Source organism: Carcharhinus amblyrhynchos, chromosome 11 (assembly GCF_965287045.1).
Source record: "Carcharhinus amblyrhynchos chromosome 11, sCarAmb.v2.hapA, whole genome shotgun sequence".
NCBI classification, from domain to species: domain Eukaryota; kingdom Metazoa; phylum Chordata; class Chondrichthyes; order Carcharhiniformes; family Carcharhinidae; genus Carcharhinus; species Carcharhinus amblyrhynchos.
Genome location: NC_137334.1, coordinates 32,437,729 through 32,458,587, shown reverse-complemented (window position 1 = coordinate 32,458,587; position 20,859 = coordinate 32,437,729). Strand labels below are relative to the sequence as shown.

At 40.8% G+C, this 20,859-nt stretch overlaps 1 protein-coding gene across 1 annotated transcript in view; it reads left to right on the top strand.

Annotated features, from left to right (window-relative positions):
* The first annotated feature begins 747 nt into the window (after nt 1-747).
* LOC145350015 (inositol polyphosphate 1-phosphatase-like) overlaps nt 748-20,859 on the top strand; it is a 52,978-nt gene continuing 32,866 nt past the window's right edge. Inside the window, exons 1-2 of the mRNA XM_080198821.1 lie at nt 748-991; nt 18,546-18,779. Coding sequence (XP_080054947.1) covers nt 18,576-18,779 — 204 coding nt within the window. The 5' untranslated portion in view covers nt 748-991; nt 18,546-18,575. The remainder of the gene's footprint in view (nt 992-18,545; nt 18,780-20,859) is intronic.

Below are 20,859 nucleotides of genomic sequence, written 5' to 3'. Positions count from 1 at the left end.
CTGGTCAATGGTAACCCCAAGGATGTTGACAGTGAGGGATTCATTGATGGTAACACCATTGACTGTCAAGGGGCGATGATTAGAGTGTCTCTGTTGGTAAAGATCATTGCCTGGCATTTGTGTGGCACAAATGTTACCTATCACTTGTCAGCCCAAACCTGGATATTGTCCTGATCTTGTTGCATTTGAACATGGACTGCTTCATTTGCTTTTATTCAGAAAATCCCACCCTAGTTTTTGCTCTGACAAAGGGTCATGCATACTCGAAACGTTGGCTCTATTCTCTCTCAGTAAAAAGTCTGACAACACCAGGTTTTAGTCCAACCTATTTATTTGATAATATACTCACTAGCTTTCGGGGTTACCCCCTTCGTCAGGTGAATGGAGAGTTCTGGCCTCAGACAGAGCATATAAAGCACAGGTTTATATAGGTTGGACTAAAACCTGGTGTTGTCAGACTTTTTACTGTGTTTACGCCAGTCCAACGCCGGCATACCCACATCATGATCTATTCTCTCTCCACAGATGTTGTCAGACTTGCTGACATTTTCCAGCATTTTCTGTTTTGGTGACTAAAATTTTAAAAATTGCTACTTTGACAGATGGGGATTATTTGGCGGAATTGAGCGGTGGAATGAGAGTGATGTTCACACTTTACCCTCTGGGTGGCAGTTTTGCTGCGTTGGATTCTCGATACTTACTCTCCAGCAGCCTGTGGGTTTTTGCAAAGCGACCGTGCCCATCCATCACAAACTAGAGACGTGAGTGTGACTGTGCTTGTCAGCGAGATCTACCGCTTCTACTGTCCCCCAATCCTCCTTCTCTCCCTCCCCTTTCCGCAGATCGGATCATTTCAGCCGCTGCTCTTTTGCATGCCGTCGCTGACTGTGCAGTACACCCAGCCCGGAATCAGAGAATGGCCTCCTGAGCTGCTGTCCCACCGGCCATCTGAGCAGCGTCGTACTGGGCGGACCGGCACCGAACACTCCAGGTAATGCGATCCGGTAGTCTGCGTGTGTTGGGGAGGGGGACAGCTGGTGCCCTTCGCTCGCCGAGAACCGAGATTATACAAGGAAAGGAGGGCTAACTGATTGATTTTGCTTGGCCTAATATATCAGAATGTGGTTTAGAGATTCAGACCTGATAGCATGCAGAAAACAACCTTAGCCAAAGGCGAGCTTCGCTGGTCACCGGGTCCCCACTCTGCCTGGGGTACATTTTATGGGGATGGGCTTTGGGGAAGATGGGGTCCAAGCAGGGGAGGCAGAGACCTGTAAAGTAGCATCAGGAAGGACAGAACCAGGAAGGCTCAGCAGGACTGTCGGAGTTTCTGGCACCTCACAATGGAATGGAGGATACATTCTCAGTCCAGACCTCAGCCGGGTTGCCCCTTGGTGAGTCTAGCCCGGCACAGTTTGCATATCCTCCCCTGCTGCAGTGCAGGGGAAGCAGAGAGCTTCATAACCGCCTTCACAACAGATGGAAAGCTGCTGCGTCCTAACCATTCACTCTGTGTGGTTAGGATGTATCCTCACATTATAATTTTATTGGACCCACATGTTAAATGCGCTGGCCTCCTTGGGTGTGCGAGAATAGCCAGAAGAAACATGTCTTAGTTTCGCAACAGCGCGCCAACATCCTTATTCCAGACCTGCTGAGATTTTCCAGCATTTTCTCTTTTGGTTTCAGATTCCAGCATCCGCAGTAATTTGCTTTTCTCCTTATCCCATGGGTTTAATTTCTTCAGCTGCCCTTCTGTTCTGTAGGTGGTGATTCCTTAGAGCACAGTGATGTTCTCTGCTCAAGGGAGTCATTTATTTATTAGCCTTTGACAGTGCTATCGAGATATTCTACTTAAAGGGCCATCACACCTGGACTCACTCCTGCCACCTGCCAGGTCTATCTCCCATAAAGATTACTGGACTTATGCCACCATCGCTCCCCAAATTTATTATGATTCTGGACAAGATAACCCCCAAATTGTTCTGCTCCTAGGTGAGGAGGGGTGAAATGTTTCCCCTTCTTTATTAAACTCCCTCAGTTTGTTGCAACAAGATTAAATTAAAAGAGATCGTTTCCCTCAAGTATATGTTTTCCCAGTCCAAATAAATTTATGTTTTGAAAGGAGTCAATTTAACCAGGCTGTTTCCTTTTTGACTGTGGCTTTGAGATATGTGACTTGCTTCCAGCAATCAGAGAGAGAGAGAGACTTTTTTTTAACTGCAAACACAGGGGTGTCTAGTGGATGTTCTTCAGCTGTGACCTTCAAAGTGCACACTAGCACAGTAAATCTAGAACACCAGACTAGCACACAGAGACCAGGATTGCAGTTGATTTTTAAACCCTTCCCTTTGAAGGGGAAAACCACAAACCTTTTGTCCAGAACTGCTTTCTTTCAACTCATGCCATGTCCATGCTCTGGGATGTAACTGACAGGAGATGGCTTCTGCTGAGATGATAATCAGCCTCCATTATCTCTACAGGAGATTATGGTTCAGCTTTTGCATTGCTTCTGTTTATTTTGAAGTGTTTCTGTCTGAAAAATTGCATTCTCTCCGGGCAAGTTGCTCAAGTGTAATCCGCACAGGAATTCAGGCTGATGGTTACTTTACTGCCTCAGTCAGTTTTTGTTTGCATGTCCTTTTTGTAAAAAAAAAGTCTTTCTTAAAAGTTCAGTATGTCTATAAGTAATTTGGGACTATGATTGGTTGTCATAACAACAATGATCAGAAACATGAAATTCTGCCTGAATTTTTCTCCTTAGCTCAGGTTCACTGAGGCCAATTGTAATGCTGGTACTACATCCAAAACCATCACAGAGCAGGAAAGCAACAATAAACAAAACCATTTTATAATTTACTTCATTCCTTCATTGTACTGTAACGCGTCCAATGCCTCAGGGCAGTCAATTAGCTGTCTAAGCTGCCAGGCTGATTCTATGAAGTCAAGCGGAGGTCAATGAAATGAGTGCAGTGCACTGTTCTGATCTCCCTGTTACAAAAAGGACGTAGAGGTAATGGAGAAGGTCCAAAGAAAGGATTGTCAAAGATAATATCAGAACTGAGGGTTTTAGCATTCAGGAAAAAATCTGAACAGGATGGGACTCTTTTCTCTAGAAAAGAGAAGACTACAGGATAACCTGATTGAGTTTTTTAGAACTATAAATGGGATTGACAAGATACACAATAACAATTATGTTTTCATGGAACATTTAATGTAATGAAATGCCCCAAGGTGCTTTACTGGATCACTATAAAACAAAGTATGGCATTGGGCCACATAAGGAGATATTTTGCCTGATGACTAAGAGTTTGGTCATAGAGGTGGTTTGAATGATTGTCTTCAAAGGAGGAAATCAAGGTAGAGAGCTGGTGGCACCTAGAGAGGATATTCCAGAGCTTGAGGACTAGGCAGCTGAAGGTTCAGCCACCAATGGTGAATTGATTAAAACAAGATATGCAGGAGGCCAGAATTAGTGGAATGCAGATATTTGTAAGGGGCTGTGGGCTGGAGAAGGTTACATAAATGAAAACAAGGAATTTGAAAACAAGTGTAAGAATTTTAAAATCATAATGCTGCTTGAAAGGGATCCAATGTAGGTAACTGATCACTGGGACAATAGGGGGCTTGCTGCAAGTTAAGGCTTGAGCAGCAGTGTTTTTACTGAGGATAGAGTTTGAGAATGCATTGCAGTAGTTGAGTCTAGTGATGATGAAGGTATGAATGGGAATTCATAAGCTGAGGCCGAGGTGAAGTCAGGCAAGTAATGGAGATGGAAAAAAATGCTTTTAGTGATGGCATGAGTGTAAAGTCAGAAGCTTATCTTCAGATCTAGTGTAACACCAAAGTTGTGAAACAGTCCGGCTTAATCTCAGATTGTTTGCCAGTGAGAGTAGTGGAGTCAATAGCAAGGGAATGGAATTTAAAGCAGGAACCAAAAACAATGGCTTCAGTCTTCTCCATATTTAATTGGAGGAAATTTCTGCCCATCTAGAATTGGGTGTCAATGAAACAGTATGACAATTTGGCAACAGTGGAGGAGTTCAAATACATGGAGGACATGGTTCCGCTTGAGAAGGAGATCAGAAGTGTTGGTATGTTACAGTTCACTCAGGGTGGAATTAACCCATTTTTCAGCAAAGTGGTGCAGCGGGCAGGAAAAACAATGTGAAAGCAGTGGGCCCCAACAGTGACTTTCTCCTCCATATTGTTCAGCTGAGGGCTGAAAAATAGAGAAAAGGAGGTCCCACAATATCATGCTGTTGAACTTGCCCCATCATCAATTTAGGTTTTAAAAGATTGGGGAGCCTTTTTTAAAGGGTGCCCCAGTACAAAAAATAAAAATAGAAACCCCCAGCACACATCATGGGAGATCTGTCATATTTTGCAACAAGAACGGATCACGTAATTTTTGGAAAGGGGGTCCAGCAATCTTTAGCTTTGACAGAAATGGCCCTGCTGCTGGACATTCAAAACAAAATCTAAGTACCTGCTACACTCCATTAATTAAGAGGCAATCTGCTTTGAAATGGAAATGAAATACCACTTGGAGCTTAAACATAAAGGCCATCTGATGTTTCAGCTATTCCGATGGTTCGATGGACGCCATTGTTGACATTTTGCAAGGACTATTATAAATGCTTGGCTGAGTTTCAAAGGATCCAGGAACATTATCTCAACATGAGGGTTGTGTTCACATTTTGATTACAGTTTTAAGAGGTTATTAAAGGATTAACTATCTTCAGCGTTGTAAAGTTTTATTTACAACAGATTGACCACTTAAGGGAACTTATATTTTTAAAGGGTTTATGAATGAGGATTTATTTTCAATATGGAGTGTCTTTGAACATGACAGCGCCATTAGATTGTTAGAATTTATCATTTCAAAGATATCATGTGATCTACCTACTATAGATACTGGTGGTAGCTATGGAAGATACATGCGAGGAATGAGAAGGCATTGAAAATGAATGGGCATGGAGAGGCCATGGAGAGTATTAGGGGGCATGCGGTGTTTGGGGGTGGTTGGAGGGGTCATGGGGAGTAAGGGAAATATAAGGTGTCAAGGAGGGGGATGGGAGTATGAAGAGAGATCGGAGTGAGTAAGTCGGGTGTAGGAACGATGTTCAAGAGCTGGGTCGATGTCTCAATGAATGAAAGCAGGTTTTCTAACCAGCTTACATTGGCAGCCACACTCCTCCAACACTGCCTCAGGATTTATAAAACTTGAATGCTGCTTGCCCACATCTCCAGGAGATGAAAATGTGGCGGGTATGGGCAGCAGTGATGGGCTTGGGTTTCCAAACTCAGGGAAATAACCCAAATTGCATTTTCCATGCCCAACACAAACAGCCAGCCGGCAAACACCTTCATCATTGGTGGGTCAATATCATGGAACTTTCCTACCTGACAGCATTGTGAAAGCACTTTCATCTTATCGTCAGCAGCTGCTTATAAAGAAGATCAATCCTTTTGAAGGGCAATAAGGGATGAGCAATATCTGCTGGCCATTCCAGTAATCCTCACCCACATCCCGAGAGTGAATTAAAACTAAACATTGACATAATCTTGCTGTGTAATTGGCCAGCATATGAAAATGATTGGCCTGACAAGTTTGCATAAAGTAAAATGATGCAGGGTTGACACATTGATGATAGTATGTTGCTATTTTTAATTATTTAATATAAACAGGACACGTAAATTGTTCTAGGTCAGAGTCCTTATTGAAACTCACAGAAAATCCAAGCTTACAACAAATTAAATTACAATTGGTGGCTTTTTTCCTGCATACTTTCTCAATGATTTCTCATTCAAACTTGTTCCCATTTTTAAAAGTAATGGGCTTGCAATAGTGAGTTTTGTTTTAAATTGTGTCTGCAGTGAGAATTATACTCAAGTAACTGCAGCAAATTTGAACTGATTGTAAAATAAAATTCAGTCTCTTTCCCAATGTAAATTAACAGGCAATAAAACTTAAAAAGGGACATTGATCTTTTTCTGTGTTTCTGAAAATTGGAGATGATAGACGTGAAACCTGACTTTGATTTCCAACAGCATAACCAGGGGCATTAAATGCTGCTGCTACCAAGAAGACTATCCCTAGTCTTCAGTTCCTTTGGAATACAATGATTTCACCATCGTGCCTCCGCAGAAGACATGAAAATTTGTGTGAAGGATAAAGCTTGACTTTACCGCCTTGAGGCATTTGGAAATCTAAGTGCACGTTGTTTTCAAAATTATGCTACTTTGAGATATGCTTTTTCTTGCACAAATTTTTGCTCAAATTCATTTCAGTATCATCAAACATAAAGGCTACTGTGAACTAACACAATCTGGCAATGTTTCAGAATCCAATTTTAAATTTGATTTGCTTTAAAATATAATCCTTGATATATTTAAAGAGTGGTATTACTCGGTGCAGTTTGACTCATACGTATGGAAACAGCTTTATCACAAAATACTGTCATTTTTAATCAGAACCACCCAATTTACTATTAACTGAAAATGATTTTTAAAGGACTGTACAGAATCATTTACTAGTTATATTGATGTACAGTAGTTAGTATCATAGTAATTTTTTTAAAAACCAAAAGATTGTTGAGCATACCAGCAGTGCCGGATTTAGGCATAAGCTAAACAAGCTACAGCTTAGGACCTCACAATCTGCAGGGGCCTAACAAAATTTCGGAAGGTTTACAATGAAGAGAACATTTAAGAGCGGATACCAGAAAAGAGAAAGAAAGCACCAGTCTTTAAGAGCAACTCAAAAAATTACCAGAAGTTAAAATTAATAAAAGTGATTACTTATTTTGTATATATATAATATTGTTTCTTAAAATTATTTTAAAAATTACATTTAAGTATTGTTTCAAGGGTGTACGATATTACAATCTGAGAGAGATCAAGCCAGCCAAATGATAAATATGTAATCAGTAAATGCATTCGTTTGAAAATAATTTGTATTTTTCACTTTAAATACCTTGTTATTAAATAATTAAAAAGCATAATGATGTTTTCAATTTTTTTGTGGCAACCAAGGTCCTGTTTGGTACACACCTTTGTGAGAGCTTTTGATGTAACTTTTTAACAAGGGGCCTCCAAGCTTTATATAGTTTAGGGCTTCACCAAGTCTAAATCTGGCACTGCATACCAGATAATATCCTTGTACTAAAATGAAAGGTTTAACTTTAAGAACCAATTTGAAGGCCTGTAATTGGCTGCAATTAGCAGTAACTCATTTGGATTTGGTGTTGTAAGCAGGTTTATGAGGTGGGCTTCCATCATGACCTTTTTTAATCATTTGTGGGATTTGGGATATGCAGGCTGGCCAACATTTATTGCCCATCCCATAATTGCCCTTGGAGGGCAGTTGAGAGTCAACCACATTGCTGTAGCTGTGGAGTTACATGTAGGCCAGACCAGATAAGGACGGCAGATTTCCTTCCCTAAAGGGACATTAGTGAACCAGATGGATTTTACTGACAATCGACAATGGTTTCATGGTCATCTGGAGATTCTCAATTCCAGTTTTTTAAAATTGAATTGAAACTCCACTGTCTGCTGTGGTGGAATTTGAACATAGCTGAGTTTCTGGACTAATAATGCAGTAATAATGCCACTAGGCCATCGCCTCCCCAGTGCTTTTCATATTAGCACAAGAGATTGAGGCAATTCGATTTGCACTGGATGTAACATGTGCCTATAGTTTGGTGACCTTCAGCATTAGCTTAGCAGATTTTGAAAAAAATTGGGCTGAAAAAACCCAGCAAAACCTAAGGAAAGCTCCAAAGTATTTAAAAATCTGCATGGACAGATACAGAGTGGATGAGCTGTTCCTTAAAGCAAAATCCCTCAGATGATACCAGTTTGGAATATTTTAATGTTAAATATAATGGAGCTGCTGAGCTGTTTGCATTGGTAATCTACAGCAGTTAGGCAGTACAAATCTGCCAGATGGCCTCAGAATGTCCAATCTAGGACACAATGTGCAGTTCAGCATATAACCAGACACAACTTCATTCTAAAACAAAATTACCCAGTTCATATTAACTTGTATCTATCTAGATCATCTATGGAGATTCATAGATGTTTATTAAATTGCAGTACAGGATTGTTTTGAAGTTGACAACAAAGGTAAAAAAATGAACCATTAGTCCGATTCTCAGTTGGACAAACATTTGACTGCAGAACCTCAAGAAGAAGACTCTCCCACCACCTTCTAAAAAGGGCAAGGGCAACTAGTGGTGAACAGTAAATGCTTGTCTTGCTAGTGACACCCACATCCTGGGAACAAAAGAAAATTTGGCACCTGCGAAAAGAATACTGAACCAGTCTGTCAAGGTAAAATCAGAACTTTCCACAGAACTAGAAACTTTCATCATTGCCAAGAATTCCATTCAAGCTTGCAAAACCTTTTAATAGAATTTGGCTTCCTTCTCCTTCCATCACTTGACTCAGGCTAAAAAGTGACAATTCTTCAGTATTTTCTGTCTTTTCTTTCCCTCTGTCTCTCTCATAGCAAACTAATGATTGTGACTATTCTCTATGTTATAACTGTCTTGCTTTACAAGTTAGGTATCTTGAAGTTTTCAGAATTAGCCTTTTTTAAACATTGCTATTTCATGTTATTGCTTTCATTGTGTTGTCGTACATTAGTTTATGTTTTAGTTTTTCCATGTATTTTGTGCTGTAGAGGTGAAAGAAACCTTTGAGGTAAAACACAGATCAGATAAAATTATACACCACATAATTATTTCATTGCATTGCTTAACACACAATATGAATTAAGGCACTTCTAATATCAAAAAAATCAAACATTTCTTGTGAAACCCACTGAGGAAAGTGGTTTCTGATGTGTAAAAAATGTTGTTCTGGCTGATCTACAACTGTGGACATTTATGAAAAAACCCTAATTTGCTGACAACATCCTTTCAAAGGTGCTAATGTGAAGCTCAAGATGCTTGTCTCAAGCAGCCAAAAACAGTGTCAAATGGAAGTGGTGGCCACTTGCTGATTTATGAGCTTGAATAATTCCACAACAAATCTCTGTGGGCTACCTTTTAAGGAAATATTGTAACTATGTCTGCCTGCAGATTGTAAACATACCTCCTGTTGACTGAACTGCGGGGTGACATTTTAGTCCAAAGGTCCAAAGGAATGTGTTCTCCATCTTTCTCATCACCAGAGCTGTGAGAGGGATAGAGGAAAAATATTAAAAACCAAAAATGGTAAAAGCAGTTTAAAAAATGAGAACAATGAAAAATATGAGGCACAGATTGTGTGGGTGGTCTTAGGAATTATCTTTGACACTGACATTTTCAACATAATGAAGAATCAGAAAAAATATCTGTTTCCATTTGGAACATTTCTTTGTTGACATTTACAGACTGGCAGCACTTTTAAAAGGAGTCAAATAATTTTAAGGAAACAACTAAGATCCAATACAAATCACTGAAACTGGAATAATTGGAAAGTGAGTCTAAGAATTGTGCCCTTTAAGAATGTCCTTGGATCCATTTTTACTTGCTGTACATGAGAGTGGTTGCAAGTATATTTACTGACAGATTTAAGTATTTGTAATTGGTTGAGAACATGTCATACATCACATATTTAGAAAACACTCTTTTATTAAATACTGTTGCTAAGATTAAAGGCATTTGCCTGATTAGCAATCACCTACTGCAGTGCAAATCAGATAGCTGTTGGAAAGATTGATAGATATTCATGCAAAGCACTGTGAAATTCACTGTACCATGGACATTTTATTACTGAGGTTAGTTAAAGATTAACTTGTAGCATTGAATAATACCATCATTGTTCTGCATTGCTCTCACTGTTAGAGGGAGATTGTCCCTTAAAAAGTTATGAAGCATTACTCCCTTTTCTGCCAATATATAATTTATGTCACACCAAAATGCCGCAATGACAAATGACAACATGGAATAAATGACGCAGTTATTACACTTTTTCTGAAATGACAGCAGTGCCTCTTTAACTACATCAAGATCAATACTTTGGTTCTGCTACAAAGCCCCCTTGGACTACTGATTGTTGAAAAGACCTTTTGGATACTTTGAAGGTTATTCAGGTTATTTAGTTGTTGCGCCTTATCCAAAATGAATGTATGAAGTTGCAGTTTATTTGAAGTGACCATTGAGGGACATTCATCTGGTGATCTGGATGCTGGGTTTTCTTTTATTCATTGTGTTCTACAGCAGTGGATAGAACTGGATAACAGCATTTTGCTGTGTCTGAAATGTTAATCTAAATTGTCAGTGGGTGTTACTTTTCCTTCAGGTGTTTAAGAAGAAGTATAAATTCTGGGGAATTATATTCTTGGAATGGGTGTGCCAAGATATTTGTGTTGCAAGTGATTCAACCTGGGCTGCAATGTACAACACTGAAGTTTGATTTAGAAGGAGTGCAAAATGAAAAGAAGCAAGTTTTATGAACATTGTGGCCAATCTAAAACTTTGTTCTGAATGACCATAATTACAAGCTAAAAATTCTTTCCCTTTAATTGTCCTTGGTATAGGTTTGCAGACTAATTCATGGAATGTTCATATCATTTTGTGAGGCTGAACTCTGCAGTCAAGTCCTCTCCTGATTTCACCTAAGAGTTACTTATTCAAAGTAATTCTAATTCTGACAAATGTTTATCTTAAAAGGAAGCAAAAAATGAGAATTAAAAGCATAGTCCTGGTATTTAATTGGCGCTGATGTATCACTTACTAATGTAAAATGGAGACTTGGCATTCAGCGTAGCAAGCGGGAGGTGCTGCATCCACTCATTTGGTGAATCCCCCCTGATTTGGTGTCCAGGGCTCGCACCTGAAACAAACGTGATGCCTCTTGCATCTGCAAATAAATAACTGGGGGCAGAATCCTTTGCTGTCTCTGGTGGTGAGCTTGGAGGCAGGAAGGACGTGTAATTAACCCCACCGCCTTCCTGCATCCACCAGTAGTTGGGAAGGCCTGTGGTTGAACTTCCCACCACAGTACAAATGGAGGCCCTTAAGTGGCCTATTAATGACCACTTAAGAGCCTCATTCCACCACCGCTGGAACCCATTGGCAGGCCAGCTTGTCACCATGTGATGTGTATGGCAGATAAAATTGTGCAGCCAGCTTGTCAGGAGGGGGCAGGCCCTTGATAAAAGGAGAGACCGGACATTGGGAAGGCGGTTTGGGCAGGCGGGGGTGGGGGGTGGGCGGGGTGGTTGGGGAGGGTGGGGAGTGCTTAGATTCACCCCTCTGCATTTGTGTCGACCCCCATGCAACCAACTTCCCATGATCCACAGCCTCCCCATTGGTGCTGCTGAGCACAAGAGCTGCCACCCTCTGCTTGGCTGGCAACACTCAGTAGTCATGATGTGGAGATGCTGGCATTGGACTGGGGTAAACACAGTAAGAAGTCTCACAACACCAGATTAAAGTCCAACACGTTTATTTGGTAGCAAAAGCCACTAACTTTCAGAGTACTGCTCCTTCGTCACATAAGTGGGAGTTTTGTTCACAAACAGGGCATATAAAGACACAAACTCAATTTACAAAGTAATGGTTGTAATGTGAGTCTTAACGTGTAATCAAGTCTTAAAGGTACAGACAATATGAGTGGAGAGAGTGTTAAGCACGGGTTAAAGAGATGTGTATTGTCTCCAGCCAGGACAGTTAGTGAGATTTTGCAAGCCCAGGCAAGTAGTGGGGGTTACAGATAGTGTGACATAAACCCAAGATCCCGGTTGAGGCTGTCCTCATGTATGCAGAACTTGGCTATCAGTCTCTGCTCAGCAACTCTGTGTCACCACACAACCCTGCCACAGGGTCTGTGTCAAGTGTAATGAGGCTGCCTTGGAGAACGCTTACCCGAAGATCAGAGGCTGAATGCCCGTGACTGCTGAAGTGTTCCCCAACAGGAAGGGAACAGTCTTGCCTGGTAATTGTCAAGCGGTGTTCATTCATCCGTTGTCGTAGCACTTGCGTGGTCTCCCCAATGTACCATGCCTCGGGACATCCTTTCCTGCAGCGTATCAGGTAGACAACATTGTCGAGTTACAGGAGTATGTACCGTGTACCTGGTGGATGGTGTTCTCACATGAGATGATGGCATCCATGTCGATGATCCGGCACGTCTTGCAGAGGTTGCTGTGGCAGGGTTGTGTGGTGTTGTGGTCACTGTTCTCTTGAGGGCTGGGTAGTTTGCTGCGAACAATGGTCTGTTTGAGGTTGTGCAGTGTTTGAGGTAAGAATTGGGGTGTGGGGATAGCCTTGGCAAGATGTTCGTCTTCATGAATGATATTTTGAAGGTTCCGGAGAAGATGTCATAGCTTCTTCGCTCTGGGAAAGTACTGGACAACGAAGGGTACTCTGTCCGCATTGTCCCATGTTTGTCTTCGGAGGAGATCAGTGAGGCTTTTCACTGTGGCGCGTCAGAACTGTCGATTGATGAGTCGAGTGCCATATTCTGTTCTTATGAGGGCATCTTTCAGCATCTGGATGTGTCTGTTGCAATCCTCCTCCTCTGAGCAGATCCTGTGTATACAGAGGGCTTGTCCATAGGGGATGGCTTCTTTAACGTGTTTTGGGTGGAAGCTGGAGAAGTGGAGCATTGTGAGGTTATCCGTGGGCATGCGGTACAGTGACTGTCCTTGATGGAGATACGTGTTTCCAAGAATGCACCCGATTCCGGAGAGTAGTCCGTGGTGAATCTGATGGTGGGATGGAACTTGTTGATGTCATCATATAGTTGTTTCAGTGATCGTTTACCATGAGTCCAAAGGAAGAAAATGTCATTGATGTATCTAGTGTATAGCATCGGTTGGAGGTCTTGTTCGAACCTGTGCATGAAGATGTTGGCATATTGAGGTGTGAATTTGGTCCTCATGGCTATTCTGTGTGTCTGGATGAAGAACTGGTTGTTGAAGGTGAAGACATTGTGGTCCAAGGTGAAGCGGATGAGTTGTAAAATTGCATCTGGAGACTGGCTGTTGTCAGCATTGAGTACTGAGGCAGTTGCAGTAATGCCATTGTAGTGGGGATGCTGGTGTAGAGTGCCGGACATCCATTGTGACGAGGACTGCTCCTGGTTCAACTGCTCCATGTGTGCTGAGTTTCTGTAGGAAGTCCGTAGTGTCGTGACAAAAGCTGGGAGTTCTCTGTGCAGTGGGTTTCAGGATGCCCTCGACATAGCCAGAGAGGTTCTTGCACAGGTTCACAGACACACGACAACACAGAGTTGCTAAGCAGAGACTGATAGCCAAGTTCCGCACACATGAGGACAGCCTCAACAGGGATCTTGGGTTGATGTCACACTATCTGTAACCCCCACAACTTGCCAGGGGCTTGCAAAATCTCATTCCTTTCCTGTCTGGAGACAGTACACATCTCTTTAACCTGTGCTTAATGCTCTCTCCACTCACATTGTTTGTACCTTTAAGACTTGATTATCTGCTAAGACTCACATTCCAACCATTATTTTGTAAATTGAGTTTGTGTCTTTATATGTCCTGTTTGGGAACAGAACTCCCGCTTACCTGACAAAGGAGCAGCGCTCCGAAAGCTAGTGGCTTTTGCTACCAAATAAACCTGTTAGACTTTAACCTGGTGTTGTGTGACTTCTTACTGTGTCAACTCTCAGTCGACCAGACTTTCACAGCCAGGCCTGATTCTAGGGATGGACCTGAAACTGGTGTCGCCACTGTCTCATTGCCTTGTCATTTGGTGGGCCTTCGCGAAAAGTGGCAGTAAGGACCTCTCCTGGCTATCTGGTCAGCAAGAGGGACTCCTGATGCCTCAACAAAATTCTGTCTTTAATGCCTGTTTCAAGTCCCCTACTATGAAATTTGTTAATGACTGGCTTTCGCACACAAATTGCACACTGCAGGCTTTATTCTCTGATGCTTTCAAGCCAGACCCTAAAAGGATTGATAGAGTCTACTCCCATTCAGATTATTTTTTCTTTACTTCAGCATAGAACTGTCTGTGGCATGACTGCATCTCCCAGGTCCATATTTAAATATTAGACTGCTGTTGTATGCCACTCTACGGATCCTAATTGCCATCTCTCCCTTTGCCCCTATGTAGAAACATAGAAGATAGGATTAGAAGGAATCCATTCAACCCTTCGAGCCTGCTCTGCTATTTATCACAATCATGGCTGATCACAACATGTACATTATGTATGGTATGCTTTGTCTGTATAATGCACAGTAAAACAATACTTTTCACCGTATCTCAATACGCATGACAGTAATAAATCAAATCAAATTAAATCATTATCACTTCAACGTCCAAAACATTTATTTTATGTCATGCAAGAAAACCAAGATGATTTTCTTGTGATTGCCATGTGGGGCACCAAATACATCTCCAGTTTGTCTGAATTTGAATAACGGGAATGTATAAACACTGGCTCTGAACACTGGTATAGAAGAATATGAAAAAAAGTACCACAGTTTGAAGCAGTTCATCTAATTAATTAAGTGATTAATTGCTTATGTGCAATTTCTGTTTCAATTTCTATTTGTGAGATATAATGTGGCTTTTACAAATCCATGCTGGCTAATCTTTAAATGATCCATATTTTACATAGTGAGGAGACTATGTATTTTAACAGGTACTTTAAAGGATTTTTATAAGTCACATGTAGACTTACATTAAATTATGGTCTCTAGAAACTTACCAATGTTTTGCTGACTGGTCTATAGTTCTGTGATTTTCTCATTTTTCCCTCACGAAGCAGAGCTGTGACACTGGCAAATTTCCAATCCGCAGGCACAATCTCTTACCTGAGCATGTTTGATACATTGTGACCAGAACCTTTGCTATTCCTCCTTTATCTTCCCTCAGCATTCATCATTAGGACTTCAAGAACATAAAGCACAGCTATGAAGATGTTGTATCAACCACTCCAGTAATAACGTATCCAGAATTTCAGCTGCAACAGTCTTGTCTGACTCCTACTTCAAGTCCGTGGAGTCCAAGAGGCATAGGCAAAAGTCATAGGTAGAAGGAGGATTGGAATGCGGCACTCACTGAATGTCAAAACGGCAGGGTGGGCTTGTTGGGCCGAAGGGCCTGTTTCCTGTGCTGTGTTGTTCTTTGTTTGTTCTCCTAGTTCCTCCCCTGGGGTAAACAACACCACTGGGATATAGAAATAAATGCTTTGTGGATGGCTAGGAAGACATATTGGAAAAATTCCATGGTAGTTAAACACCACGTGCATATTGACACTTTCACACTTGGAACAGTAGAAACTGTGTTTTGTTATTTTATTACAAAGAAAGAGGAGTCAACCTTGACTGTTTCAAAAGGATGAAAACATACTGTTCCGAAGAAGCAGGGTAAAATTACATTGACCTGATTGATAATGAAAGGGGAAACTTCCATTGAAAACTTAGAGGCTTGCCTTAGAAACAAGTAGGTTATAATGGCTTTGTATAACTCATGGATGGCCTATTTTGCAATTCACTACTCAATGTTTCCTTATGCTTTTAAAGAAAGAACTTGCATTTATATAATGTCTTTCACAACCTTAAAATGTGCCAAAATGCAACACAGCCATCTAAATATTTTTGTAGTATATTCACTTGCAGCTCTATGTTTTGACATGTGGAATACTAACATATTTCAAACTTTCATGAGGAAATTTAGTAGTTATCCAATTCAAGGATCAGAAGTAGCAATTGAGCATCCCAAAAGGTTTCCTGGTAAGCTTCCAAATGTTGTTTTGGTATATGTATAAACTTGCAGAGGCTTTAAAAAGAATAATTTGTGAGATATGGGCATCACTGGCTAGGCCAGCATTTATTGCCCATCCCTAATTGTCCTTGAGAAGGTGGTGGTGAGCTGCCATCTTGAACCGTTGGATTCCCTTTGGTGTAGGTATATCCACAATGCTGTTAGAGAGAGAGAGAGAGAGTTCCAGGATTTTGACCCAGTGACAATGAAGGAATGGCAATATATTTCTAAATCAGGATTGTGAATTTCATGGAGGTGAACCTCTAGGTGATGGTTTTCTCTGCTGTCCTTTTCCTTCTAGCTGGTAGTGGTCGTGAATTTTGAAGGTATTGTCTAAGGAACCTTGGTGAGTTTCTGCAGCACAACCTGTTAAATGGTGCACATTGCGGCCTCTGTTCATCAGTAGTGGTGGGAGTAAATGTTTGTGGAAGGGATACGAATCAAGCGAGCTGCTTTGTCCTTGATGGTATCAACATTCTTGAGTGGTGTTAGAACTACACTCATCCAGGCAAGGAGAATGTATTCCATCACACTCCCAACTTGTGCCTTGTCCACGTCGGGGAGTCAGGAGGTGAGCCATTCACCAAAGGATTCCTGCTCTGGTAGCCACAATATTTATATGGCTAGTCCAGTTCAGTTTCTAATCAATGGTAACCCCCAAGATGTTGAGTTGAACTTATTTGTGGGGATTTGATGGACACTGCAGATCCCATTCCTTTCCAGCATCAATCCGGATTACTTGTCAGTAACATAGCCACTACGCTACTGTTGATTTGTTCATTTGGGAAATTGAGATCATGCCAGGCTTCCTTTGCTTTTGCTGTTTTGGTTTTATATGCTGAAATTAATTGATTTGTCTACTGATGAAAGCTGCTATCACATCTTGAATGCAGACTTCACAACTAAGCGATAAGTTCCTATCAAACATTTGGCGGTGTCTGTGTGAGTGTAGGAATCAGGTTAAAAGTGACAAGGGGAAGGTCATTCCTTGCTTGTGGCCTGCTGTGTCCTGGGATATATTTTTCCCTGTGTGTAATTGGATAAATGATAGCTGTTTCACCTATTGTGGTCTTTTCATTTAAAGGCCTTTCTCTTTGCACACTGGGAAAAATGTACCTCTTGTATAACATAACCCCTGTTTATAAATTAACATCAAATCTGGCAGAAAGTAATGTCACTAATTTGTTTCTAAATTGAGGAGAGCACTATGCAAAAAGATTCTTTGTTAAAAAAAGTGAATAAATGCATAGCATTCTTTACACTTCAACTATGTATGTGAGCAGCAGTTGATCAAGAAGACACATCTTCAGAAAATAATGCAGTAAAAGCGTTTTCAAAATCAATATTTGAATTAACAAACAGGACTATTTCAGATGATTTGCACTGCGAATAAAATAGATCCTAGTTTCTTTGTTGTAAAACATCAGTTCAAATCCATAAGGACTTTTTCACTGATATATTTAGACATTCTTCCTATGCATTGACTAATGAGAGTTTGTGAAATTTGGGAAGGGATAGTGAGTTTTACATGATCAGAACTCAGAGTATAATTAACTTAAATAGTTTCAAAGGAAAAATATAACCAGTTTTTATGTAAATAATCATCACTATCTCTTTATACAGAGCAGTCAACATGTGTTTAGCCAGCTTCTATCTGAGGGCATTTGACAATTCTCTAATTTATTTTATATCTGTATCAGAGATTCGAGTAATAATATAACTAAAGTTAGAAGATATTAATGAAGCTGCTAACTCTTGCACATTAGCCAAATGACAACACATTGATATAATTTATAATGTGTACCTTGATGGACAAATACAGGTTAATTGAGGAAAGTTAGCATGGAACTGTTAAGGGAAAATCACGTTTAACTAACTTGCTAGAGATTTTTGAAGAGCTTAATGAGGGTAATGCTGTTAATATAGTACATGGACTTACAACAAGCATTTGATACAATGCTGCACTACATACTTGTGTGCAAAGTGTGGATTAAGGGGACAGTTGCAACAAGAATACAAAACAGGCTGAGTGACAGGAACAAAGTAGTGGCTGATGGATATTTTTTGGATTGAAGGTAGTTTTGTGGTTGAGTTTCCACAAAAGTTTTGGGACCCTTGTTCTTCCTTCTGTATATTACTGATCTAGACATGATCTATATGCCATAATTTCAAAATTTGCAGATGATATGAAACATGGAAGCATTGTAAATTGCGAGGAGGATAGGACAGAATTTGCAAAGGACATGGATAAGTTGTTGAAATGGATGAACAAGTGGCAGATGAAATTTGATGCAGAGGAATGTGGAGTGACTAATGTGGTAGAACACAGAGATACAACAAAAAGGGTAAAATTCTAAAGGGAGGGCAAGAGCAGAAGGATCTGAATGTATACGCGCATAAGTCATTGAAGACGGCATGACAGATTGAGAGCAATTACTAAAGCATACAGTATCCAAGGCTCTATGAATAATGGCATAGAGCATCTTTGGGTTGATTATTCCCATAATCATCTATAATGCACCATGCTAATAGAAACATACATTATGTCAATGTTGCCACTGGATCCAAAGACATATAAACTTTTGCAGATTACACCAGGGAATTCAGCTGTCTTCCCAAGAATCAGTTTTATACTGCAAAATGTCTCCTCCAAACAATTCAGCCAAATTCTTCAAAATGGATGAATTACATATTTTGAATAATGTGCTCAGGTGAACATGCCTGCATAGAAGTAGACAAGCTATGTTTTGTATGTAAATAATGATAGTTTTTACATGCTGTAACAGGTTGCTCTTCTTTTCATTCTAGGTGATTACATATCAACATCCGGGTTTCAGAATGTCTGAGTTTTTGACTACACTTGTCTATGCCTCGGAAAAGTCTGCAAACATTGCCCGTGCCTGCAAGCAAGAGGAAGCCCTCTTTCAGCTGTTGGTGCAGGAAAAGAAGGGGAATGAGAAAAACAAGAAATTTGTCAGTGATTTCAAGACACTAGCAGATGTATTGGTTCAAGAAGTAATCAAACATGACATTGGAAAGAAAGTAAGTAATATGAAGTAAAAGAAAGTTAATCTAGCCTATTTGTTCACAATGTTGTCTGTTCTTTCTGGAAATAGCCTGGACTTGGACAGTTGTGATCATAGAATTGGTATAATGCAGAAAGAGGCCATTCGGCCCATTGAGCCTGCTCTGACAACAATCCCACAGACTTACTCTGCTGGTTCCCTCACACTAAGGGGCAATTTAACATGGCCAATCAACTAACCTGCACAACTTTCGACTGTGGGAAGAAACTGGAGCACCCAGAGGAAACCCACACAGACACAGGGAGAACCTGCAAACTCCGGACGGACAGTGACTCAAGCCGGGAATCAAACCTGAATCCCTGGCGCTGTGAGGCATCTATGCGAACCACTGTGCCATCATGTTCCCCAATATTCTGGTATTCAGTACATTCGCTGTTTATACTTTTTCTTATGAAAACAGAAGTAAAAGTTTAACTAGCAAGCCTTTTATGCTGATTAATTGCTACAGGATATTAAGGGCATCATAGCTTTGAAATAGTGCATCAGGTCTCTCGCAGCCATGGTAATTAGCATTAGAATTTTGGGATTAACTGGATTTAATTTTCTTCATACCATTTTATGCCAGAATAATGGGCCTTCTAGATCTGGCTATTTTTACGGGTGGTGCTGAATATGAAGTCTTTCCGTTCCCATTAAATCTGGTGCCATTAGCAGTGATACTAATTAGGGGGCTGTGCAAGCAGAAGGAATACTAGGACAATGTGGGATGACATTAGTTATTTTCCCTCCTTTTATTATGGAAATCATTACTCCACTGTGGTACAGTGCAGCCCCATTGGAACACGATGGTTGGGGTCCATAAAATGTTATTGCGAATGTTATCGGGGTCACGCTAAATCACTAAATCGGAAAGAGCAAAAAGAAGGGTCCATCCGTCATATCATGTCATATTCGATTTCACGCTAAATCAGGCTGCATAATATCGGAGTTCCACTGCATGACTGAAATTCAGCAGGTGGAAATTTGTGATGTGAATCCCATCATACACAGCACAAAGCTTGAGGAGCTCAGTGCATGTTAATTAGTGCCAACAGCTACATTCTGCTCTAATAACTGAACAGTGGCCGTATGATGTTATCATTATAGTCCAGAAAAGAGTCTTAAAAGGCAGCACGCTGGCACAGTAGTTAATACTATTGCTTCACAGTGCCAGGGACACGGGTTCAATTCCAGCCTTGTGGGGTTTACACATTCTTCCATGTCTGCATGAGTTTCCTCCAAGTGTTCCGGTTTCCTCCCACACTCCAAAGATGTGTAGGTTAGGTGGATTGGCCTTGCCAAATTGTGCCTTAGTGTCCAAAGATATGAAGGTAAGGTGGATTAGCCATGGTAAATGAACGGCGTTTACAGGGATGGGACCGGTGCAGATGCAATGGATCAGATTATCTCTTTCTCCACTGTACAGATTCTATGATTCTACTGGATAAACTCTTGCCATTTCAACATTTGTTTTCATATGCTGAAATAGGCAAGTATTATAATATTGTTAGACCCAATATGTCAATCGCTCCATGTTCCTGTACCTTTTCAGAGTACAGCAGGATGGAGAGATAAAGTTATATATCTATAAACCCAGTAGCCCTGGTACTTGTGTCACAGCTGAACTTTACTGTGAAGTCTGCAGCAGTATTGAGGTTGGGGGAGGGTAGTCACATGATTTCAGTTCCAGTGGAGACCTAACCACTAGGGCTACCTAGGACATCCACCATTACTCAAGGTTGCATGTTGCTTGGGTTGGTAGGAAAGGGGATGTAAGTCTCCCAGTTCCCACTAAAATTACCCATTCCCTTTGAAAGGGAAAATTACATTTGCATTCTGTTCAGTCATCCAGGCCTCACCCCTGCCCTGGATTCTCCCAGTTGACCCAACAACAGTCTTTGGGCCAGCCAGTTTCACCAAATGTATTTGTGTTCACTCTACACTAGGTTTCTCTGCTGTTCAAGGTCATGAGGACTCCAGCTTTAGGAACCCCTGCCTCTCACTCCAAACCTTTCTTTAAGTCATTGACAATCATTGGCGTCAGTAGATTCATTTTC